A 25110-nucleotide genomic window follows, 5' to 3' on the forward strand; every position below is an offset into this window, starting at 1 on the left:
TTTAGCCATGCTATCTTTATCTTCCTTTGTTGCGGGACACATTTTCTTGTTGAATTTCATATGACCCGCAAGAGGCATGCTAACTTGTTTAGCACTCATCATGTTGGAGCGTTTAAGCACACATTCCATGTACTTCTTTTGTGACAACAACAATCTTCTATTTGTCCTATATCGGACAATCTCCATTCCTAGAATTTGTCGTGCTGGACCTAAGTCTTTCATTTGAAATGACTTAGAAAAATCTTCCTTCAACTTGGCAATCAACTTCTTGTCTTGTCCTACAATCAGCATGCCATCCACATACAACAACAAAATGATAAAGTTATTATTAGAGAATTTCTTATAGTATACACATGAATCTGAAAAGGTCTTTGTGTACGTTTGACTTCTCATAAATGAGTCAAACTTCTTGTACCACTGCCTTGGTCTTGTTTCAGCCCATAAAGACTCCTTTTCAATTTGCACACAATGTGTTTCTTTGCCTTTACTTCAAAACCTTTTAACTGCTTCATATAGATCGTTTCTTCTAAATCTCCATGTTGAAATGCAGTTTTTATGTCTAACTGCTCCACTTGAAGATCTAGGCTAGCTGCCAAGCTCGACATTGTTCAAATAAAGGTTATTTTGACAACATGTGAGAAAATTTCATCAAAATCAATACCTTTCTTATGTTCGAAACCTTTTACCACGAATCGAGCATTGTATTTGACCACCTTATCATTTTCGTCTTTCTTGAGCTTAAAGACCAACTTACATTTGAGTGGTCTTTTGCTTTTTGAATGTTCAACCTATTCATACGTGCCATTTGTTTTTTGAGAAGTCATCTATTCTTGTATGGCTTCAATCCACTAGATTTGTTCTGATGAGACAACACCTCCTTGAAATTCTCTGGCTCCCCCTCATCAGTGATGAGGATATGCTCTGAAGAAGGATACCTCGTGGATTCTACCTTCTCTCTTTTAGATTTTCTCAAACGCTTTTGTCCTTCTTGTTATTGTTTCTCTTTTTCTTTCTCTTATGGACTAGGGTCCTCCCCCTGCTCAGCAACCTCTTCATCTACACCTTCCGTGTTCTATTCTTCACATGTGGAAGAATTACGTATAGGTATAGTAGGAGAGGTAACAAAGTTAGTGACTGTACCGTTATCATTTTTGGTCTTTGTTGATTGATCACTATCAATCCCGACCATATTTTCTCTATAGATCATATCTCAACTTCTGATGATCTTCTTCCTAACTGGATCTCACAATCTATTGCTGAACTCTTCTTCTCCATAACCGATGAAGATGCAAGGAATAACTTTGTTATCCAGCTTCGTTCTTTGCGCCTTTGGCACATGTGCAAAACCTTTACATCCAAACACTTTCAGATGGGAGTATGACACCTCTTTGTTTGTCCAGACTTCCTCTAGAATGTCAAACTCTAGTAGAACTAATGAATTTCTATTAATCATGTAACATACTGTGCGAGCTGTCTCACCCCAAAATGACTTAGGTAGTTTTGATTTTGAGCATACTTCTCACTTTTTTGATAATGGTGCGATTCATACTTTCAGCTATGTTATTGTGTTGTAGGATTTCAAGAATTGTCTTCTCCTGTCTAAATTCATGGCTTGAGCATGAGTCTTCAAAATATTCTTCTCCATTATCAGTACGGAGACACTTAAAATTTTGGCATGTTTTTCTTTCCACCAAAGCATAAAATTTCTAGAAGACTTAAAATACACGGTCTTTCGTTCTCAAGAAATAAACTCACAGTTTTCGTGAAGCATCATTAATAATTGTGAGAAAATATTTGTTACCTCCTATTGATTCTACATTCCTTGGACCACAAACATCAGAGTAATACTAAATCAAGTATATTCGACTTTCTTCCATGAGTTGCTTGAAACGATACCCTATGTTGTTTTCCGTATAAACAATAATCACGGGGATTCATAGTTGTACCTTTTTAAAAGGAGATAAGTGGCTTATTGGCTAGGATATGCCATCCCTTCTCCATCGTATAGTCTAATCTTCGGTGCCATAGATTAGCAAACGTGTCATCTACAGCTGTATGTAATCCATATTCACATATCTCAGGGGTTGTCTTGTGCAATGTGTATGGAGCAACTCCCTTAGCAATCATCAATGATCCTTTGGTGAGCCTCCACTGTCTATTGGCGAAGTAATTCTCGTACCCGTCTCAATTTAGAGCAATCCCTGAAATTAAATTTATTTTCAAATCTGGTGTGTTCCGCACATCTTTTAGAACTAATGTGTATCCGACATTTGTCTTGATACAAAAGTTACTATTCCCCACAGTCTTTGAGTGATTGGTATTTTCCATCTTTACCTTACCAAAATCTCCTGCTTTATACTTAAAAAAGAATCCTCTTACTAGTGTGGCATGGTTGGATGCTCATGTGTCAACCATCCATTTTGAATCTTGACTTGCTAAGTGCATGCATTTCTCCTCGTAAACAAAGAGAACCACTGCAACAATTGTGTTTTATCATTCTTTTGGTCACTGCTCTCGCCTCGACCTTTCTTAGAAAAAATTCTTTTGAAGTGACCAGGTTGACCTTAATTGTAGCCATTTCTACCTTTTGACCGATTTCTGGACCTTCTACGACTTGCCTTTAAATTTATCACGGCTACTCGAATCTCTATAAAGGCTTCTTGTCTGCCCTTGGTTTTCAGGCTTCTTTCTCATCTTATCATTGAATAAGATGGCTGATGTGGCCTCTTTTAACTTGATGGTGTCTCTACCATGCAAGATGGTTGTTGTCAAGTAATCATAGGAAGATGACAACGAGTTTAGAAACAAGATAACTTTATCTAATTCGGTAATTGTTTCTTAGAGATTTGCCAACTGCGTGACTAATCCAGTAAACATATTTAAATACAGGGACAGAGCTAGATATTAAACCCTTATTCAACCACTTTGAATTATGAACATAACTTTTTGGACCTTTCTTCATCTGCATCGTTGGAGCCTTTTATATGCAAATGCACTTTGAAGAACTCAAGAAATGAAGGTCAATCTCTATCTACATCATCCACATTGATAAACCCAAGAAAAGAAAGGTTAAATCTCTATAAGAATAAATGATACAACTTGTTTATTTTTCTTATCACTTAGATCTAGGTATTATTAGCAGCTTTTTAGAATAGTAATGGATGAAGAAGGTGGGTTTCTTTCTCATTATTTATCCAAAAATCCGAAAATAAACCATATAACAATAAGAAGAAGAAATCAACATAAATTCAGTACGAGAATTTAATTGTTGAAAATTTTGTTGAAGTAATATTACGAGGAATGGACGGTGTAAGCTTGTGCAATAATTAGAATTCGGGCAATATGTGGAGAAGAAGATGTTAGCTTTGAGAACAATTTAGAGTAAAAATAATGAGAGTGGCAGTAGCACTAAATTATTTGAAAGGGTATTACCAAGAAATTCAAGATCAACTGTTTATGGAGGTTGATTGGAAGATATTACAGAGTTCTTTGGTAGTAGGATATATGAAGCCTATGCAGCTAAAAGATCTGAAGGTATGGTTATGTTTGTTTGGATTGAAAACTTAAAACTTGGGGGAGGGGTCACTAGGGATGTTGAATAAGGTTTTAATTTCTAGGGTGGATATTTGGTATCAGGTCGGATTAGTATTAAAATAAACTCGGATGGACTAAATGGCTTAAGTGGCTGCCACGTGGTTTCTTCGTTAATTTGGGGGTATATTTATTTAATAGTAGGACGGTAGGAGTATTTTTGCTCGATTAGTATAACAGAGGGTAACTTTAAAGAATTTTCGATAATAAATGGATATTTTTGACCCTTATCCGTAGCAAATAATATACGTAAAATATTAGTAGCAATGAAGGTGTACATAAATAAATAAATAAATCCTTTGCACTAGTTTGAAAATGTACTTAAAAAATTTCGATTTCAACTACATAGTACACACTCAAATTAGAATTAATTTCTTTCGATTCAATTAAATGGCACTTGAAATAAGAATGTATTTCTTTTGATTCAATTAAATAGCACTTGCAAACATGTCATTTCGGAGGCCCTTATTTTGAAGGGCGTTTTTCACTCTTAGTCCGCGCCTGAAATTATTTATATTTGGTAGCTAAAAAAGTATATACAATTTGTATAATTTTTGTATATAACATATAGAATATATATATATATATATATATATATATATATATATATATATATATATATACAAAAAAATATTTTTTCGATTATTATTTTTTAGAGTGGCTATACAATGTTATTTTCCCTATTTTGAGTTCATTGAAAACATGTCACTTGGAATATTAAAAGTTTGACATTTCTACATATGAAATTTCATCTTAATGTTCAAGAATATCTCAATCAAAACAATATAGTGGCGTTTATCTGAGCAAAGTTTTAACAAAATGAAGTTACTTTTTGAAAATGGTGTTTCTTTCAAATTTTTGATTTTTTTAATAAAAAGTTAAATTTTTTATCTCAAGTTGACGAATTGTTGAGATATTTTTCATACTAAAATTTCAACTTACAAACACTCACAAATCTTAAAAGACTAGTACAAAATTTTCAAAACAAATTTCAGCTTACATCAAAAAATTTCTCCAAATAAATCAAAGAACTTTTTCCAAAGTTTTATCCAAATGGCTTCTAAAATTAGGATGGTAGGACTTAGGAGTGAAAATGGATAGTAAAACACAAGAAAACCAAATTTAAGAAACAATATGGACTGTAGTTGCAACCACAAAACATTGAGATGCTAAACTACTTATTGCCAAAAAGAAAATGACCCAAAGTGACAAAAGCTTGTATTATTACTTCGTTACTGAAACAGCAACCAAAAGAGAAGCGCATCAATGGAAAGTGGTGAAGAACGAACACAGAAAATGCAAAACCCTAACAATGGAATAACAGTGGGTGAGATAAACCTGATCCCCACATCAAATTCAAAGCCAAAAGTGGTAGTAATAATGGGAGCAACAGGTTCTGGAAAATCAAAACTTGCTATTGACCTGGCTTCACACTTCCCTATTGAAATTATCAACGCTGATTCTATGCAGGTATATAGCTCTTTATATACTCTTACAAGTTCAATAATTTTTGTATAATACTTTTATCTCTGCTATTTCTTTTGGATAGGTTTACAATGGATTGGATGTTCTGACCAACAAGGTGACTCCCCAAGAGCAAAAAGGTGATTTCTTGCTCTGTTTTGTGTAGTATAATTCTTCAGTTATTTAGTTTTATGTGCCGGTGTTTGACTGTACATACACCGTTAAATACATACTGCATAGTATCCAAAGGTAACCTCTAGTCTTTAACTTGGCATGTCAATACCTATAAACAGAGGCGGAGCTACGAATTGAAGTGCGTGAGTTCTAAATTTTAAAATAAAACACTGTTTTCAATGAAAATCGAACCCTCATCCTTCCCGGCGAACCCACAGCCCTTGCCGTTGAATCAAGACCCCTTTTGTTACTGGATTCGGCAGTATATATTTATATAGATTTAGTAAATATTTCAATACAAATACAGGATTCCGGAAAAAGTCACTGGGTTCGCCCGAACCCGCATCCACTACTGTAGCTCCGCCCCTGCCTATAAATATGTTATTAATGGTAAAATACAATTAATATTTAAGAGTTTTCAGATGTCTTTTTGGAGCGGACCAAAAAAGATAGGTGTCGGATGAAATGGACTAATATAAATATGGAATGCCGTACTATTTTGCTGTGTAACTTTGTGCATATAGAATCAAGTATCTACATTTTGATTTTGGGTTGTTGTGACAGGTGTACCTCATCATCTTCTTGGTACTATCAGCCCTAGTATTGAATTTACTGCAAAGGATTTTCGTGACTCAGCTATCCCTGTGAGGCCTCTTTTCCCAGTGATCTCAATCTTATGTATATCAGGGATTACAGAAGGAAAAAAAAAATATACAGGTCTATTAGAATGTCCATGGGCATTGGATGATGTAGTTCTGATATTCCAAGTCACCATCAAAGCTGCATCTTCAATAATGGCTCTAATGATTTTGTCTTTGTTGGAAATTGGTAAATATGGTGTTGCTTTTGCCTAAATGGAAACTAAGAACCTATTAGCGCTTGAAGTTTCTTCCGAGGTTCGATAACCTCTTGAAGCCTCTAGTCTGGGCACTAGGATGATCAGTTATTATTTGTTCTATCGAAGGTTCTTCATATAAGCCTCTTAGTTTACCCAGAAGTGTGAACTCTACGGTATAGAATGCTGTAATAATAGTTATGCATGGGACACTTTTTCAAGTATTGCAAAAAGAAGGGCACACTGCTTTTTTCAACAGGGAGGCTATAATTGTTGTCAGGTCAGACAGAGGCCTAATCTGTAAGCTGGTCCACTTAGTGAACTCCTAAAATCTTGGGAATACCTTTCTTTAATCTTCTTTTGGGATAAGGTGACTATAACTTTTTTAATTAATTATAGCAAACAATTAGTCATAAACTTATTGAACATATTTCTTCTAGTATAGAGTGAATCTCAATTGTACGAGTATACTCCAATTTTCTGACTAATTAGATAATGAAGAATCTTCTTTTAAATCACTAAGTTTGGTGTGTTGAGGGATGGTGGTGGCGGCATTGATGAATGGGATATCTACATCTATTAGCATGTACTGAGGATTTCTGTGTCTATCCTTTGACTCCTGATATTTGGTGAAAATTGTGAAAAGAATGGATGCAGTCAATCCCCTCCTCTCCACAGTTGAAAACTTGAAACCTCTATTCAATGACCAACAACTCTGGAGCAATGAACTTTGGTTGCTTTTGTCACTAGGCGACGTACCTAACCTATCTTTCCCTTTAGCAATATTGATTAGTGTCTTTCAGCCGTCTTCTATAGGAAAATTTGAAGTAAGCTCTTGAAAGTTGAAACGTTATAACCATCAACAATCATATCTATCCACTCTTTCTACTAATCTGGTTTCTTATTTTATTTGTAATTTCAGATCATAAATGAGATATGGTCCCGCAAGAGGTTGCCAGTTATAGTTGGAGGAACAAATTATTATATTCAGGTACTTTTTGGCTCTTCTCCACTCTCCATTTTTTTTGCATGTGTGCATGTCGTCACTCGTCCGTCATAATAGAAATTTCCGAAGACACTAGGACCAAAATGACATGTGATTATAAAAGTTGGCTACCTCAATAGTCTGATTATTCAGAAAATTACTTTTCTCCTGAATGGTTCACAAGGTCAGTTAGAGAGTTAGATTTGCTGGGTGCTGCCCTTAACACTTAGTAGCATCCTTCTCTTAAATTATGAGCTGTTCCAAAATCAGCAATAGACTTGCGCATCTACTTTTATTTTATCTGTTTGAAGCTAGCAGCTAAATCTGTTGGTTTCTCTTTCACTCGTGACTATTCTGTTTTTCTATTAAACTAAATTCTGTTTTTCAGTTCTTCTGAAAGTCTTCCCAGCTGGTGTTGTTAGTCATCTTTTTCTTGATTTGATTTGTTTGCATTCAGGCTCTTGCGAGTCCATTCCTTCTTGATGAATCTGTTGAAGATTCAGAATCAAATTGCTTAAGCGACTCTCAAGGTAAGCAATCAGTTCTGTCTGTGTTTTTTTGTCAAAATTTATTTATTCAAGACCAAAGAATTATAGGTATTATTATCTTCCTTTCTCTGCAGAAGATGAACAGCCTGATCTTGAAGTTGAATTTACGGACGAGGAATATGATTGTGCTTACAACCGTCTTAAAGATATTGATCCAGTTGCAGCTAACAGAATTCATCCAAATAATGATAGAAAGGTATGGTGATGTTTGGCTTCATATGATTTCTAGTTTCTTTGCATGATGCAATCAGCTGAAAACCTTTCGGCTGGAGGGTACTATTTACAATGAATTGCTTTGTTTATTCTAAGATGTAACAACTACAATGACGTTGATTTAACACAAATTGCTCTTTTATTCAAAGATGTCACAGCTATAATGATTTTAGTTGAGACATTATATTGGTCAGTTTGATTGTGCATGTTGCTTCAAGTTGCAAGCTGCGGATCCACTTGTTAATATGTCATTCTTCTTCTATCACTTACCTTGAGCCGAGGGTCTCCCGGAAATAGCCTCTCTACTCCTTCGGGGTAGGGGTAAGGTCTGCGTACACTCTACCCTCCCCAGGCCCCACTTGGTGGGATTTTACTAGGTTGTTGTTGTTGTCATCTATCACTTACCTAGCTTTTCCTCAAAGTTATTTTCCATTGTTAAATGTGTTCGTAGTTCATAGGACTGAGTTAATTTGTAATAAAAGTTCTCTGTTCTTGAATTCACCTTGAGCATTTCTTGTGATTTCTGGTCTCTGACACTACATATTCAGAGTTGTTATGTCAATGCTTCTTTGGTTTGAGCAGATGATTATTAGGGGTAGAATTGTTAAAATAGTTGCTTTTATCCTACAAAAGGTATAATTTCTGAGGTGGAATGTGATGTAACGATGTTTTATACAGACTTGTGATTCCTATCTATTGTTAGAGGTTTCAATTGATGTATCTGTTGCCATAAGCTGCAGATCAACCAATACCTGAATCTGTATGCACGATTTGGTGTTATTCCAAGCAAACTTCTTCAGGAGAGAACCGTAGAGGTGCATTCTTCTTGTTCACTCATTTATTATATTAACATAATTTTCCATAAAGTTAACTGTGTTAATTTCTAATGATAGTAAGATTTGGATTTTGGAAATAGTTGGCTACTACATGATGGAATCAGATTGTTCCTTTACGATACTCTTGAGAAAATATTTGCATTGAAGCCTTTCTACAGAAAAAGGGAATTTAGTGCAGGGAACTCAAATATCTATGGAGATATATGCATCAATCCATCATATTGGATTCCCTGTCTATCAACCGCCTTTCAAGTGGCTGATAGATCTTGTCCTTCACTTTGCTAAAGCTCAAATTTTTGTCAGTTTAAGATTCTCTTGCTTTTACATTCTTCCATTCTTCCATCTGTTTATTTTGATACTACTGGAAATTGTTGCAATACCATGTTTGATGTAAGATAAAACTAGTAGTTGGTACACTAGAATGGTCGAAAGAGATTCCATTTATACTTAATAAGCAGAAAAATGAGATTGTTTTTTAGATTAATTATCGAAACAAAAAGAGAAAAATTAGGAAGATTCACTCTTAATGGCTGTAGGAGGATAATCCACATTATTAACTCATAGAAAATGCACAAACTAGTGTAAGACATTTACATATGACCAGTCATCTGTCAAAAGAATTCTTGAGAAATCTGGACAGGCTCAATTTATTTATCAAGGACACTTAGATAGTAGCTATAGGCTGTTGGATTTGTGATGTGAATTGCCATAGCATGCCTCTTCATGTTATTTTGTTGCTTGTGGCAGGGCAGAACTGGGGTCGAGTTGATAATTCAAGATATGATTTCTGCTTCTTATGCGTGAATGCATCTCTTTCCACTATGGATCCATTTGTCAATAAAAGAGTTGATCACATGGTTGATGCTGGTCTACTTATGGAAGTTGTTGACATCTATACACTGGATGCAGACTATACAAAGGGCTTGAGGCAGGCCATTGGTGTTAGGGAATTTGAGTTTTTTCTTGGACGTCACATACTGGAACATCAAAAACCCTGTGATGAATCTTACCTTCAGGCACTAAATGATCAGACATTGAAGCAGAATATACATCATATCATGGATTCCCCTGACAACAATGAACAGAAAGCTCTTTTAATTGAAGCAATTGAAAATGTCAAACTGAACACACGAAGACTTGTACGGCGTCAAGTAAGTACTGTTTCGTTTTAAAGTAGTTAGTTGTATGTTTAAACAAGGTATAACCAAGTAAGAAATGATTGTGTGGAGAACATTTGGTTTTTCAAGTCTGCCTCCATGGGGTGGGTAAGTGTTCAGTTCTTGCAAAACCGGATGTAATTGAACTGTACATCGAATTTGGTTAAACTCTCTGATCAAAGGTGCAGAATTTGGTTGATTTGTATATGACACGAAGTTCTTGAAACCAATTGCTGTTGTTTTATAGTCTAGGAGTAAATATACATGACATATAAACAATATCTGGAAGATATATAGCTTATCAAAGTTCATAAAAAGACGCAGAGCATGAACTCCTAATGCTCTTCCCCTTCATTAGTGAGAGAGGAGCCTTCTTAATCTGAACTTCATTATTTGATATTAGAATGAGGAAGTACTTGCAAGTTTTCTTGCTTTCGGTGCACTAGTTGTTACTGATCCTGAGATTCTTTGAGTTAGACCTTTTGGAAATGCCTATTGCTGATTGTCTGATTGTTCTCAGAGGAGGAGGCTTAATCGGCTGCAGATGCTGTTTGGATGGAACATACATTATGTTGATGCTACAAAGTCCATAATAAGTATGTGACTCGGCTTTAAACTTAAATGAAATTTCACACCAATTTCATAGTCCTTTCTTCTTAGAAGGTATATTGACCTGGTTTTGGCTGTACTTGCAAGTATTATCTGAATTAATTGGCATATTTTACACAGGTGGCTCTGATGGTGTATGGGTAGTGGAAGTGGTCGAACCCTCTGCGAGAATAATCAAATCCTTTCTCACTGGAGAATGCAGCACAGAGAATGGCAGCAATGCTTCTGAAGAAATGAGGTTGATGCAAAAGGATCTCTGGACTCGGCATGTATGCGAGGTTAGTGTTAGCTGCTTCATTCCTCCCGGGCCCCTTTTCCGACTCCCGTCAAATAATAGGAAAGGAAAAGGGAAGGGTTAAAAGTAAAAATGAAGATAAAACCGATGTATCCAACTATTGGTAATTTGGTGATAACTACCAATCATGCAACATTTATATAGTTGTCCTGATATATGTGCTTATCATTTTGGTTGCTTGTCAGGCATGTGGGAATAAGGTCCTCAGAGGTGCGCATGAATGGGAACAACACAGAGAGGGCCGTGGCCATCGAAAACGAGTTTCTCGGCTTAAAAAGTCTGGAAACTTGTGCTCGTGAAGCTATATGGATACCTCCCCCGCTTCAAGCACAGTTAGTTACTTTTTAACTGCCATGTGAAGTATCGTCATTTTTTTTTTGTTTCACATGTTTTAGTTGTCAAAAACTATTGCACTCATTTTGCTCAGTCTCTTATGATTGTTGCTGTTTCTCTAATTTGCTGAACAGTTTTTCCTTCAAGTTAAATGAAGCAGTTCATTCGATTGTCTTGCAGAAAAAATTTAATTGTCAGTGTTGCTTTTCGTTCTTTGGTGCTCTAATTAGACTGGCTCCAGGATTTGCTTATAATCTTCTTTATTGGTGAGGGTTTAGACTATTTTCTGCAGCACAATTTTTCTTACAGCCATTTCATTAAGTTAATCAGATACATGTCTATGCTGCATAGACTATGCAGAAACTAAGGGGTCGTTTGGTTACCAGGTGAGATGGACAAGGATATCCCATGGGATTAGCTATCTCATCTTCTATATGGGATAGGTAATCCCACCACCATTTGGGTATAAAATTTATCCCATCACTAGCTAATACCTATAACCAAATATTGGATAAATACAATCCCATATTCTATGCCGGGATTACTGTCCTTATCCCGATAACCAAACGACCCCTAAGTGTTAACGGTGGTTGAATAATAGAAGAGCACACGTGTTTAATCAACAACTTGCATCATTAGTGTGGTAAATCAGTTGGCAACAAAATAGGTGGTTTAGTTAATTTTCAAATGAGTTACAGGCTTACAGCTTCTGCTGTTGCGCAGAGTTTTTTTTTTGGGTTCCCATTAGACAATAGTATTCGGTATCAGCTTTGTGGTCCGATTAAATTTGAATTCGTGCTGGAAAGTTTCATATTGGGGGTTAAAGCTCTCTAATTAATAAAAACGATTTCATTCAAAGCTCGAACCTAAAATCTCTGATTAAGGATGGAGTGCTTACCACTCCACACAAATCCCTTGTTGGTAGTGAAGAGTGATTGAATTCTATAACATAGCTAACAATATCCTTCATACATCTGATTGTACTGTTAGATGCAATCAATGAATAATACAATAACAATTGTTCTGTTTTCTCTAATCTCTTTCTTTGTTGTTCTTCATTTAAGCTAGGTCGTTTAGAAGACATTCCAGAAGAATGTTGCAGAAAGAGAACTTTCCTTTTACAACATAGGAGGAAGGGTTCGCTAGTTTACCTAAGAATCTAGTTATTTAGTCGGTTTATAACTATCTTTATCTCGGTAAAGCAAGGGTAACGTTTAGAGTTTAACATAACTCCTTCCACTCCTAAAATAGACAAACACAAATGATTAAATTTTTTCACCTCTTCTATCTTATTTCAAATCAAAGAAATTGTCAAAAAGAGAAAAAAGGAAAAGCAAATTACCAATTATAGGACTAAGGAAGATGTGGAAAGGTCTTGTGTTCATTCCATTGTCATTCAGTCATTTGTCAGTTTACCCTTTTACTATAGGCTATAGACCTATAGTTGTTGTTTTCTTTTGTGGCTCAGAATTGGCAGGCCTAGTGGAATCCAAGCAGGTTGATGCAACTTTTTTTTTGGGGCCATTGGGTTGCAAGAGTTAGTGGACTGTTTTGTACTATAAATTCAGAGTTGCACGTGGATATGCACGAGTGAAAGTCGATTCTGTCGGACAACAGATTCGAATTGTTTGGACATGTGCCTCTTTGACTCTACTTTTGTTGTTTTTATTTTTTATTTTTAATGTTAATATCTGATATCAAGATTTAGCTAGCGTTTGATTATAAATTCTCAAATTTATTTTAAACATGTGATTTATGTGAAGTTTGGTTTGAAAATCAAAATCCGTTTGAACATTATTTTTCAAAACATATTTCACTTTTTGTTTTTGAAAAAAAAACATGCAATGTGACTTATTACCGCTAAGTTTCAAAAATTATCAAAAATACCCAACAATACCAAACTATGCAGAAACTTCATTGATGTCATTCATTATCATATCACAAATCATAGTCCTGAACATATATAAGTTTGGCACAAAATTATTATTGAACTACATGATACACTGTCCTAAAATCATAACCTGATATTTTAATAGCAACTGATAATAACACAATTACTAGTTACTACAATTTGTCAAATTGCAATAATATTATAAGATCCATTAGTCCAAAATAATAATAATAATAATAATAATAATAATAATAATAACTAGCTGGTGGATTAGTCGGGTCATAATGAATGGTGGGCTTTTTTTTTTTTTTTTATAAAATATAAATGTTTGGAGTAATTTTTAAAATTGTTAAAAATTTCTACGGTAATATTTTGACCCAAAAACAAATCTAGAGCTAGTTTTGGGATTTGAAAATTTTGTTTTTAAAATCTGCCAAAATATTGATAAAATCTATAAACAAATAGGTTTTACCAAAACAATTTGAAACAAACTTGCTAAAATCTATGATCAAATGGGTGCTTAATCATTTGATAGAGCAAAAGCATTTGGATTTTTACCACCGCCAATAAATGATTTAAAATTCATTTTCAAAGAACTTATTTCACCTAACTCCTAAGTAATGCTGATTTTTGTTTTGGGTAGAATAGCTTTTCTGTCTATAAATGCTCGAGCCATATTTTTAACCATGATAATAAAAGATATGGGGCGGGTCGGATAATAGAATGGTTAATATTATCCATATTTGATGACCAAAAGAGCCACATGGCCGAGTAAAAAGATGCCAATACATTAAAATCATAGCCCGCAACTTTTGCTATTAAATTGAGGGGCAATTTTAGCAATAAAAATTACGATGGGGTAATTTTTGGACCAAAAGATGGACGAAGAATAATTTTAAACTATTTAACAATTGATATGAGTAATTTTGACCTTTTTCTGTAAAATAAATATCAAAATTTGAAAACGGAAAAGGGCCAAAAATGCCACTGAACTAGTGAAAATGGAGCAAATATGCCCTCCGTTTGCTATTGGGCACAAAAATACCCTTACCGTTAGTACATATACCATTTTCCACTAACAGACTCGACATCAGCTATAGATTCACTTTCAGAAGTATTTTCTTTGCTGATTTGGAGCTCCTACTTGGAAAACAGTACCCTCCATATAATTTCTTAATTCTCCAATATCAGGAACATCTTGCCTCCACCCCTCACCACTTTTCTCAATTCTTCATCAATCATCACCCCCCTTATGTAGCGGACTTTTATCCCAAAAAACTTAACCTGCGAGCCCCATCGGACTTCATCGGAAACTCCTCCAGTAGTCCATTTTTTCCTGATATGCCTTTTTTTTCTTTCAAAAATATGTATAGAAAAACCCCGAAAGAACCTGTATAGAAAAATCCAAGTCTAGATCTGAACCTCTGCAAATGATTTCAAAACGGGAAAAGATGATATAGAGACTTGAAAATTAAGGTTTGTGAAGAACGACAGCAAAAAAATGGAGAGAAATGCAGAAGGATTAAACAAAATAAATGTAAAAAAGAATCGAATTAAGTCTCTAACACCAATTAATCTCTCTCTTTCTATGTTAATCTCTCCAGGTGATCATGTAATAATAAAATGAAGTTGAACTCTGGAATGGCTATTTCGACGGTGTTTATGGAAGTTTGATGAGTTAATAGTGAAACAAAGCAAAAATAGGAACAATGAAGAGCATAATTGATTATACAATCGATCTTTGATAGGATTCGTTGATTGCGACATTTTAACCGTTGATTGTGGAAAATGGAAAAAGACATGGGTAACTTGGATGTAATTAATTTTCTTGGATAAAAAAAACAAATATGATGTGGAGCTCCAACTCAGCAAAAAAAATCTTTTTAACGTGAATTTATAACTGATGCGGAGTCTGTTAGTGGAAAAAGGTATATATACTCTACTCGATTAACGGTGATGGTATTTTTGTACCCAATAGCAAACGGGGGTATATTTGCTCAATTTTCAATAGTTGAGGAGCATTTTTGGCCCGATTCCGTTTTGAAAAAGCAAGAATTTCAATTTTTCTTCAGATGGATTTTATTTCCAACTTTTCGTTCCTTAGTGAGAAAATCTTCTATTTGCCATTTCTCGAAAACTACTAGTTATATCCGCCCATAAGTAAGTTATTATAAAAATTAGTCAATTTATAAAATATTACCAATATTAGTCAACTAGTTATTATATTAGCCAATTAGCTATTTGTAGCAAAAAAAGATCAAGTTTTTATTTTCTTCTGAGTGGGTATTGTTGGAATGGATTAGGTACATCTTAAGGAATTTGAATCTCCGTTTTGGGATGATTTGGTAGAGCTTTGAGGTTGTTTGAATTGAAAATTCGAAGTAGAAGATGAATATAGAAAAAGATGATATGTGTATCACATATGTATGATATTTATATCACATATATATCCATGTATACATATGTGTAATATATATGCATGATACATGTTTATACATGTACTGTAGAAGAATTTATTAAAACTCGATTTTAACTACGAATTTTGATACCAAAGCAGTCCAAATCACCTCCAATCTTGCTCAAATTTTATATATTGCCCCATCTATATGTTTTCAATGAATTCCAACCGTACCCATTGAAATAAAATTCTTTTTGCCTAATTTTGCCTAATTGTTTTTTTAAATATTGATATCATTGGTAATCAATTTTGACTCCAAACTAGTCTAATTCATCTTCAAACTTTCTCAAATTTGGTATATTACCTCATTTATGTGTTTTCAACTAATCAAAACAATACCCATTAAAAAAAAATTGATTTGCCTATGTTTTTTGAATATTGTATATCATTAATAATTTTTTGAATTATTTTTAATAGCATGATTAAAATGGCTAATTATTGATAAATAGTATCTTTTTTGTTACATTTCCGTAATCCAGTATTGATGAACCTTAGTCCATAGAGCATGTCGAATATCTTTTGGGATTTGCTCCTTCAAAAATAACAAGCGCTTTTCACTTTTATCGTATGTGACAATTGTTGGCGCCGGTTTGAATTTATGGGGCAAAAAACATAACTAGACAATATTTAAAGAAAATTTGCATATCTGTAGCCGCATAGTTAATTGTCGACACCTGAATATTAACATAGCATAGCAGATTCAATAAAAATTCCTAAAATCAAGCTAGATAATAATCAACCCTAACATATTATTCCTATTTTTACGCCCATAATTAAATCCCCAAAGATTCCTTCTCAAACAAAGGCAATGAATCATACACCTAAATTTAAGGATCTGTTTAATTATTTTCTAAAGAAAATGAAACATAATGGCCTATAATTTTTTCTTTTATAATTCAAATTAGGATATTACACATTCTGTTTTAACATGTTATAAATTTGTTGGTGGACCGAGAATCACGTTTGTAACTATCCAAATAATCTCTTCTTTTTTCTTGCTATAAAATATTCTCCTTATATATTTTCTTTCATTTTGTATCATTTATAAAATATGAAACTAATAAATCTAGAATATATAATGTATAATAATATACATATGAAATCAAACAATTATAAAATAATATCAAATATTACTCTTATATATATTGAGGATAACAGTTAAAACAATACTACAACGTTGAATATACCACGTATTTTTAAAAAATAATTACATTGAAATATATACACTGTGTATATCATTATGAAATATATATTATATTTTATTATGTTTGCAAAGACATGGAGAAGTCCAAAAAATATTTCATGTCGAATATACATAAATTATATTTAGATTATACCCAAAATACATAAATGATACATTTTTTTTATATATGTGCTTACAAGTCATATATGCGGTAATGTATAAATTATAAATATAAATGTATGTATATACAAAGAAGAAGTAGCGTGAAGGCAGAAAAAAATTGGAATAACAAAATTATTAGGTAAGATTTGAAAAGAATTTATGTAGATTAAAAAATAATCCCACCACCCAAACCTAACGTGAGATACAGAAAAGCCAGTTATATTAAATTTCTTATTTAGTGGCATTCCTTAATTTGTGCATTCATTAATTGTGGCATAATCTTTACAGTATTCTAAGATTGTAAATTTTTTTTGCTATTTATGGAATAAACTAAAATTAATATCATTTTGTTAAATAATTTTTAAAAAATGCTCAGCCATGTAAAAATCTCGAATTGAATTGTTCTTTGATGGTTTTCATTTTATGCTAAACATAGAGATAATTGATGCATTATTTGGTTACTGAATTGGTTTATGACTTTAATGCAATAATCACTTAGTTTGACGCGGGCTAATAATGATAATACCCCTTAAAATATCAAGGGTTTTTTCTATAGACTACTGCCAAATCAAGGGTTCTAAATAGATGAAGATTTATTTTTAATATACGGTCAATTGTTCGCTTTCTTGTACTAACATTACTGTAACATACTGGAATACAAGCATATGATACTGAAAATCTAATTTCGAGCATAATAAAGAACATGGAAAATCTCTATAGTGTATAACCTTTTAATAATTCAACAACATACCAATTATTTGAAAGAAAAGCCTCAGGTCATATTCCTTAAATTAAGTGATGTTATGTCAATGATTTCCATATCAAAACTCAATCATAAATTAGATAGCTCAAAGAAGGGCCATAGAGAAAAGTCCAGTAAATGAACATGGCATGCTCAACTTAAAGCAAAAGAAAAAATGAGGACTAAATGAAAAGAGAATAGCTTTCACTTTAGGTCCGTTTGTCCATAATTTTTTTTCTTTTTTTCAATTTTCTTTTTAAAAAATATGTTTGTTCATGAAATTTTACAAGTTTTAAAATTTTTTTCGAAAATGAATTTTTCAACAAAATTTTCAGAATTTTTTTTCTCCACCCACAAAACTGAAATATTTTTTCAAGTGAAACGCATCTCCAAATATAATTTTAAATTTTAAAAATCATTTTTCAACTGAATTTCAAATACTACTTTTTTTTAAAAATTATAATACAATTTTTATGTCCAAACGCCTGAGAAATAATAATAGCAGTTGTTTCTCACTATGATGTTGCATTTTGAAAACCAGTCCTCAAATTCCAAGAAAAATGGTTCAGAGTGACCCCACTTCTTTTTGAAAAGCAAAGGTTAGGACAATTAGGGTGAAGACATGAAAATTACAGGTTAGTTGGACTATTGTCCCATGCAGCTAATGTACCTTTTTCCATATATTGTTTTGCAGATATTGTCTTGTAAATGAGAGACTTGACTTCATGGTACAAAAAAATGTGTATGTCATGAGTGTACATAAAAATATAAGATTTAAGTTTTATGAGTTCAACTTTTAAGATTCTTAGTCTTAAATCTATTATATTTTTAAAGATACGGGTTCGCATATGATATTTACTTTAATTTTAGTAATTTTTACATATAGATTTATACTCTGCATCAAAGGTACTGAATTTAAATGAACTCGATACCTATAAGCTACACTTGCCCCTGCATGAGTGGTGACAGACTGTTGAAGTTGACAGAAAAGGAATGTTGGGTGTATATATAGGTGTCTTTTGGTGAACCATTTTGCTTCATTGGTTTACTAATTAACTAGCCATGGCTGATGAATTCAAGCATTTGGTTTTGGTGAAGTTCAAGGAAGATGTGGTGGTGGAGGACATTCTAAAAGGATTGGAAAAGCTTGTTCAAGAAATGGATATTGTCAAGTCTTTTGTTTGGTAAGTCATTGAATACATTTTTTATGGTCATTTTTATATATACTGATACATTATGTTGCACGGACTCTTCAAAATATTACCGCACTCGTGTCGGATTCTTCAAAAATACACTACTTTAGGAGGATTCGATATGCAACTGGAAATATTTAAGGAGAGTTGGAGCAACATAGCTGATACATAGAAGGTAAGTCTTGGCGCAACGGTAAAAGTTGTCGTCGTATGACCGGGAGGTCACAGGTTCAAGTCCCTCGTGCATAAATGCAAGATAATGTTGCATACATAAGATCAAATGTGATCTTGGTCTGACTCTTTTTCGGACTCCGTGCACAACGGAAGCTTAGTATACCGAGCTGCTCTTTTACTTGCACATTGTTGTGATGATTGTAAATTAAAATGGTTTCTACAACTTGTGGCAGGGGAAAAGATGCTGAAAGCCACGAGATGCTAAGACAAGGTTTCACTCATGCTTTCTTGATGACATTCAGTAACAAAGATGACTATACTACATTTGTTAGTCACCCAAATCATGTGGAATTTTCTGCTACTTTCTCCACTGTAATTGACAAGGCTGTGCTACTGGATTTCCCTGCTATTTCTGTTAAAGCTCCTGCTCCAGCTTGACCATATGATCATTGTCACAAAAAAATAAAAAAAGCTAGTTGTATGTGTGCATCTATGTTTCAATATGGTTTGATTTGTTTAGGATGTTATTTGGCTGTTTGAAGTTCAACTGTTCTAGTGTGTGCAATGTGAACAATCTATTATCTTTGCTTCCCAAATTGTGGATGGTTAAGACATTTAATCTATCACGTCTATGAAGTATCTTGCAATAAAGGCTTAATACATACTTCCCAAAGTTGTGGATGGTTAAGACATCTTCTAACATATCATTATGAAGTATCAACAAGGAGTGTTTTACCCACTTATATGGGCCTATTTGGTGTTAGTGACGGAGCCATGATTTTTACTAATAGGGTCAAAATATAAAGAAGTAAACCTACGACGAAGCCAAGGGATGCCAATATGTACTCCTTTTTCAAAAACATTGACACTATTTCCTTATTTTCTTAATAAGAAGCATTTATAGTCACACAAATGATATGACGGGCTTCATACCACAGATTTCAAAAGTTTTACAATCACACAAATGCTATGACTTATTTAAGATCACATATCTCAAAAGTCTTCTCTTCTTTATTAAATTTTGTGCCAATTCAAACAAAAATAATTTTTTTGAAATGGAGGAAGTAGTATATATAAAATTAAAAAAAAACAAACTATACGGTGTAATTTTTTGACTAAGGAGTGTCACTAATACATGTGGCTCCGGCACTGCTTGGCCCAAATCTAACTTAATCCGGCTAGTGAGTTTTGGGAAACAGAATGAATAAACAAAAAACGGAAGATCCGCGAGTTGCAAACCGCATATCAAACATTAAACAACTAAAAACAATAATGTTGTATATTATTGAACCCATAAATTAAATTTTTATTAAAATGTGTTGGCATTTGAGATTTTTAAGCTTTTTATTGGCATTGATATTTCACTATGTTCATTATATATTCGGGAAAATACATAAATACTCCTTAATAAGATTTGTCTTGGATTTGCAGTTATACACTTGTATTTTGCCCTTTGGTTATTTCGAACTCTACTTAACTATTTAGTTTCCAATTAAAAAATGACACTTGTGCATATTAGTTAACTTTATCTTACTTTTTGCATCTCATATGCCTCCAAGAGAATAACCATACTTTCTGTGCTACATCGACACTGAAAGGTGCATTCAGAAATTTTCAGTAATAATAGAACCGCCATAAAATATAAGTGTGAGAAATGACAAATACCTGTGAAAACATATCATGTCTTATCAAGTGACTAATTGGCCAAAAAGATTAAGGGCCTGGTTGGCCATAAAATAAAATTTACTTTTTTCGAAATCTTTTTACTTTTTGCGGAGTATTTGTCCATGAAAATTTTAAATTTTACTTGAAGATGAATTTATGAATTTTTTAAAAATTTAAAAAACTCCAAAAAATTATTTTTCTAAATTTTCATTTCAAATCATTCATAAAGATTTCAAAAATAGCTCCAAAATGTATTTACGTCCAAATACAACTTCTACTTTTTAAATACCATTTCACTTGAATTTTTTTTACTTATTTTGGAATTTCACAATTCTTATGTCCAAACGCCCGCTAAGTACTTAGCTAAACACTTACCTAGATTATCCTGTATCTTAAAACAAAACACAAGTACACCTCAAGGACATCTCAACTGACAACTGCATGTGCAATGTTAGTCTGAATACATAGAAGTATTCATAAACAATCTTATTACTAAATCAAAATTAATTAGTACACATTCTCATGACTTAACCATAATAAATTATACTGTAATATCGGGTTCATCTGAATTTAATACTTTCGACGCAAAATATAAATTTATAGGTAAAAATTTATTAAAATTACAATAAATAGTAAATATGAACTCATAACTTTAAAAATATAATGGATTCAATACCAAAACTCTTAAGTTTTTACCGTTTATGTATAGGCGGCTTTGGGAGGCCATTTTTGTTTCATTGGTTTACCAATAACTAGCAGCCATAGCTGATGAATTCAAGGATTTGATCTTGGTGAAGTTCAAGGAAGATGTGGTGGTCGAGGACATTTTTAAATAGTTGGAAAAGCTTACTTTAGAAATGGATACTGTCAAGTTCCTTTGTTTGGTAAGTCATTGAATACATTTTCTCAATAGGTCATTTTAGTAAGCGTTTCGACATAAGAATTATAATTTTTGAAAAAAATAGTATTTGGGGTTGAGTTACAAAATAGTATTTGCAATTTGAACTTATGCTTGAATATGCATTTCATTTGAAAAAATATTGTAGTTAGGGGTGTTCATAAAAATCCGAAAAGCGAACCAAGTCGAAAACCAACCCAAACTGGCCAAAAAAATCGACACATTTTTTGGTTTTATTTGGTTAGATTTTGGTTTTGAATTTTAAAAACCGATCAAATTTGGTTTGATTTTGATTTTAATAAAAAAATAACAGGAAAAAATCGAACCAAATCGACTATAGAATTACATATTTAAAATTTATTATTACACCTATATACATTCTAAAATTTTATGGTATATGTTAATAGTTTGCATTTTTAGTCTAATTCTTTGCTATTATAATAACCTAGTTCTTTTTCTTTACATTCTAGTTTGATTGATAGTTTTCTTTTGCTAAGTACAATAATCTACTTCATGATAAAAATAATCTATTTTTACTTGAGTCTTTAAATTATTCATCAATATTTGATTCAATTATTATTAATATATCTTGGGAAATGATACATTCTCAAAGAGCAATTAGTTTGATAGTGTTATGTTAAAAATATAGTCGACGGAATATGTGTTTGATAGTGTATGTCTCATATTTAAAAAAAATGATAAATAATCGAAACCGAAAAATCGACATAAACCAAATCGATAAAAAAATGACTTAATTATTTTGGTTTGGTTCAAATATTTAAAAAAATGGCTTACTTGATTTGGTTTCTTTTTAGGGAAAAATCGATCTAAACTGAACCATGAACACCCCTAGTTGCAATATTGTAAGTGAGAAAAAAAGTTTTCCTGAATATTTTGAAAAACGCATTTTCGAAAAATTCTCAAAAAATTACAAAATTTCATGGACAAACACATTTTTGAAATTTGTTTTTGAGAAAGAGAATTATTTTTATGGACAAACGGATATAATCACACATTTTAATGTAGTAAAATTAAAATGGCAGGGGAAAAGATACTGAAAGCCATTAGATGCTTACACTCATGCTTTCATAATAACATTACTCTAAAACTTATGTTAGTCATCTAATTTATGTCGAATTTTCGGCTACTTTCGCCACTGTAATTGACAAGGCTGTGGTATTGGATTTCCCTACTATTACTTTCAAGCTCCTCGGATCAATGACACAACAAACTAGCATTATGATTTTGATTCAATATGGTTTGATTTTTTAGGATGTTTTGGGGCTATTTGAGGATCAAGTGTTTGTATTGTGGATGGGTTAAGACATGTATTCTGTAGTCTGTACTATGAAGTATCTAGCAATATCTGATATCCTTTCATGAGTCTTTTTCAATATCTTGTGACTAATAATGATTATAAAATAATCACTGAACTAGAGAACAAATTTAACTTTTGACTTTTCATTACCTATGCTAGCTATCTACATGCTAAAATTTATCTTCTAATATATCATACTGACCCCATTATACCAAAGTTTGTCTGCCATATGTTGCTTCTATTATCACTAATCAGAAAATACAACAACACAAGTGAAATCCCACAAAATTTTTAACTATAATGTGTATGCATACCTTACTCCTATCTTATAAAGGTAGAGAAATTATTTTCGATAGACCCAACTCAAAAACATTAAAAATGACATAATTAACAAACAATAATAACAATAAGGTAACAAGGCAACGGAAACATCATTAATCAGAAAATATCCATCCAAAAAATCATGTTTTAGAAAAAGAGAAGAAATCTATGTCCAAATTTAGATGTGGAAAGGAAAAGGGTGAAAATTTTTGTTGTGAAAAGGAAGTATTACCATGGGCAGGTTTTAAGGTCAACAAAGCATTTCAGATAAAAAGGTGATAATATTTTATTCCAGAATTTTGTTTAGCTCAAAGAATATCACAGTAACAAAAGGTAGAATTTTTTTCCAGCAAAGAGGAAAAGTTAGATTCTTTGATTCCTCCTTTTACAGCCTTTCATCTATTTTGCATATTCTCATTGTCAAAAACTCCATTTTTGAAGCTGCAGTACAATAGTCTTTTCAGAGTAAGAAAAGAAAGTAAGGAAAACATGGAAATCTTGATCAAGAAAGTTCATTTTATAGTCTTTTTCCTTTCTTTGAACTTTTACATGTCTCAAGAAGCACAAGCAGCAAAAAACTACTGTGGTAATATTAGAATTGAAGAGCCCTTTGTTTCTCAAAACTCAACAGATTCATCTTTCTTGAAAAATATGGTCTATTGTAGATCAGAGATTTTATACTATAGAACTTCTCTTGGCCTATTCCAAGTTTCTTCAATTGATTACAAAAATAAAGTGCTTACTCTTTCTCATAGTTCTTGTTCTACTTCATCTCATTATGTATCTCCAAAAGATTTATCTTTTGGATTTCCTCCTCCCCCTAAGCCTAACTCATTACTCCTATTCAACTGCTTAAATCCTAAGGGAAATACATCAACTTTTCAAAATTGTCCTTACTTGAAAAATGAGAAAGATTCTTCTTTAAAGTTGTGTAAAGAAGGTCTAATAACACAAAGGTCATCTTCTTGTTTGATGGTTGATGATGTTCAAGATTTGGGAAATGAGTTTCATCCTAAAGATTTGAACTGTTCACATTATAGAAGAGTTTATAAAAGCAATTCTCAAGATGGGAAAAGTGAGAAACTTGAGTTAGGGACAAGGATATCTTGGGATATTGACCATGTACCAAATCCTTGTGATGAGTGTAGAAAGCCTTATGGTAATTGTGGAGTTGGATTGAGATGTCTTTGCCATGTAACCCAATGTAGTAAGTTCTCTTATCTCATAAATCAGAAGTTCTTACACTCAAAACTTCCTTTTTTTCTAGTCAAATAATTGTGTTGGCTCTTATTTTGGTGTTTTTTATGCAGGGGTAGAGGTTTCTGCTGGTCTAATTCCAAAACCTAGTGGTATTATGCTCTTCTCTTTGCTTTGCTTAATTGTTGTAATGGATCTTCTCGAGTCAGTCGTGGCGTAATTGGTAAAGTTGCTGCCATGTGATTAGGAGGTCACGGATTCGAGTCGTGGAAACAGTTTTTTGCAGAAATGCAAATTAAGACTGTGTACAATAGGCCCTTATGGTCTGACTCTTTCCGAATTCTGCGCATAGCGGAAGCTTAATATACTAGGCTGCCTTCTTTGATTTTTGGATCTTCTTGAAGTGGTTTTAAGATAACTAAGTTCTTTCCTTTGTTGCAAAAACAAGATGTATTTAATTTACTTTCATTTCCAAAGAATGAGAATTTGTAATGAACAATATATTTGAGGATGTACATTGTACTATATGACATTGTGCAATCATTTTGTACTAAAAAGGGGATGGAGATTTCCTGGATAATACTTTATCAATATATGTCTACTGAAAATTACTAGTGGTGTGTTGCCTTTTTCCACTTATTGTGTCTAAACTTTTTGAATTGAGCAACTTATGGAACATGTAGGGACATTTACAGCCCTTTAGATGAATGCATTGTTGAATTTAAGCTTTTTCATTATGCTGTAAAGTCATGTCATTGTTTGCAAAAAGTTATATGAATCCACATTTTTTCTAGAAATATGCATGTGGTAGGGACCAATTTTGAGGCAACCAAAATATGGTATCCTATCTTGTGATTATAGAAGAGTT

The 25110-nt window shown here is 32.9% G+C and overlaps 3 protein-coding genes across 5 annotated transcripts; all 3 read left to right on the forward strand.

The window, feature by feature from the left end:
* Window positions 1–4799: 4799 nt before the first annotated feature.
* On the forward strand, window positions 4800–11162 carry LOC107820638 (tRNA dimethylallyltransferase 2). Of its 3 annotated transcripts, none has more exons than XM_016646952.2 (11): window positions 4800–5061; window positions 5141–5195; window positions 5794–5873; window positions 6987–7055; window positions 7507–7579; window positions 7672–7793; window positions 8551–8625; window positions 9399–9797; window positions 10324–10399; window positions 10533–10690; window positions 10893–11162. In XM_016646952.2, exons 1-11 carry the CDS (start codon window positions 4858–4860, stop codon window positions 11004–11006), a joined length of 1425 nt encoding a protein of 474 aa, XP_016502438.2. In that variant the 5' UTR covers window positions 4800–4857; the 3' UTR covers window positions 11007–11162. The 3 variants fall into 3 exon arrangements, with proteins under 3 accessions (XP_016502438.2, XP_016502439.2, XP_016502440.2); XM_016646953.2 differs by having other exon boundaries at window positions 4808–5061; window positions 7675–7793; XM_016646954.2 differs by lacking the exons at window positions 4800–5061; window positions 5141–5195; window positions 5794–5873 and adding an exon at window positions 6585–6891.
* A 7311-nt stretch (window positions 11163–18473) lies between these two features.
* LOC107820640 (stress-response A/B barrel domain-containing protein At5g22580) lies at window positions 18474–19516 on the forward strand. Its single transcript, XM_016646955.2, has 2 exons — window positions 18474–18660; window positions 19077–19516. The coding sequence occupies exons 1-2, from the start codon at window positions 18539–18541 to the stop codon at window positions 19279–19281; spliced, it is 327 nt and encodes a 108-aa protein (XP_016502441.1). The 5' UTR covers window positions 18474–18538; the 3' UTR covers window positions 19282–19516.
* A 3781-nt stretch (window positions 19517–23297) lies between these two features.
* LOC107820641 (uncharacterized) lies at window positions 23298–24833 on the forward strand. The gene is made up of 2 exons (XM_016646956.2): window positions 23298–24252; window positions 24356–24833. The coding sequence occupies exons 1-2, from the start codon at window positions 23535–23537 to the stop codon at window positions 24460–24462; spliced, it is 825 nt and encodes a 274-aa protein (XP_016502442.1). The 5' UTR covers window positions 23298–23534; the 3' UTR covers window positions 24463–24833.
* The last annotated feature ends 277 nt before the right edge of the window (window positions 24834–25110 follow it).

The sequence above is a fragment of the Nicotiana tabacum genome, chromosome 9 (assembly GCF_000715075.1).
Source record: "Nicotiana tabacum cultivar K326 chromosome 9, ASM71507v2, whole genome shotgun sequence".
In the NCBI taxonomy this organism is placed as follows: Eukaryota; Viridiplantae; Streptophyta; class Magnoliopsida; order Solanales; family Solanaceae; genus Nicotiana; species Nicotiana tabacum.

Coding starts and splice junctions, on each gene's coding strand:
- LOC107820638 (XM_016646952.2), top strand. CDS start 4,858: ATGGAAAGTGGTGAAGAACGAACACAGAAAATGCAAAACCCTAACAAT. Junction 9,798..10,323: donor GAAGACTTGTACGGCGTCAA/GTAAGTACTGTT, acceptor GATTGTTCTCAG/AGGAGGAGGCTTAATCGGCT. Junction 10,400..10,532: donor TGCTACAAAGTCCATAATAA/GTATGTGACTCG, acceptor TATTTTACACAG/GTGGCTCTGATGGTGTATGG.
- LOC107820640 (XM_016646955.2), top strand. CDS start 18,539: ATGGCTGATGAATTCAAGCATTTGGTTTTGGTGAAGTTCAAGGAAGAT. Junction 18,661..19,076: donor ATTGTCAAGTCTTTTGTTTG/GTAAGTCATTGA, acceptor AACTTGTGGCAG/GGGAAAAGATGCTGAAAGCC.
- LOC107820641 (XM_016646956.2), top strand. CDS start 23,535: ATGGAAATCTTGATCAAGAAAGTTCATTTTATAGTCTTTTTCCTTTCT. Junction 24,253..24,355: donor TTGCCATGTAACCCAATGTA/GTAAGTTCTCTT, acceptor TTTTTTATGCAG/GGGTAGAGGTTTCTGCTGGT.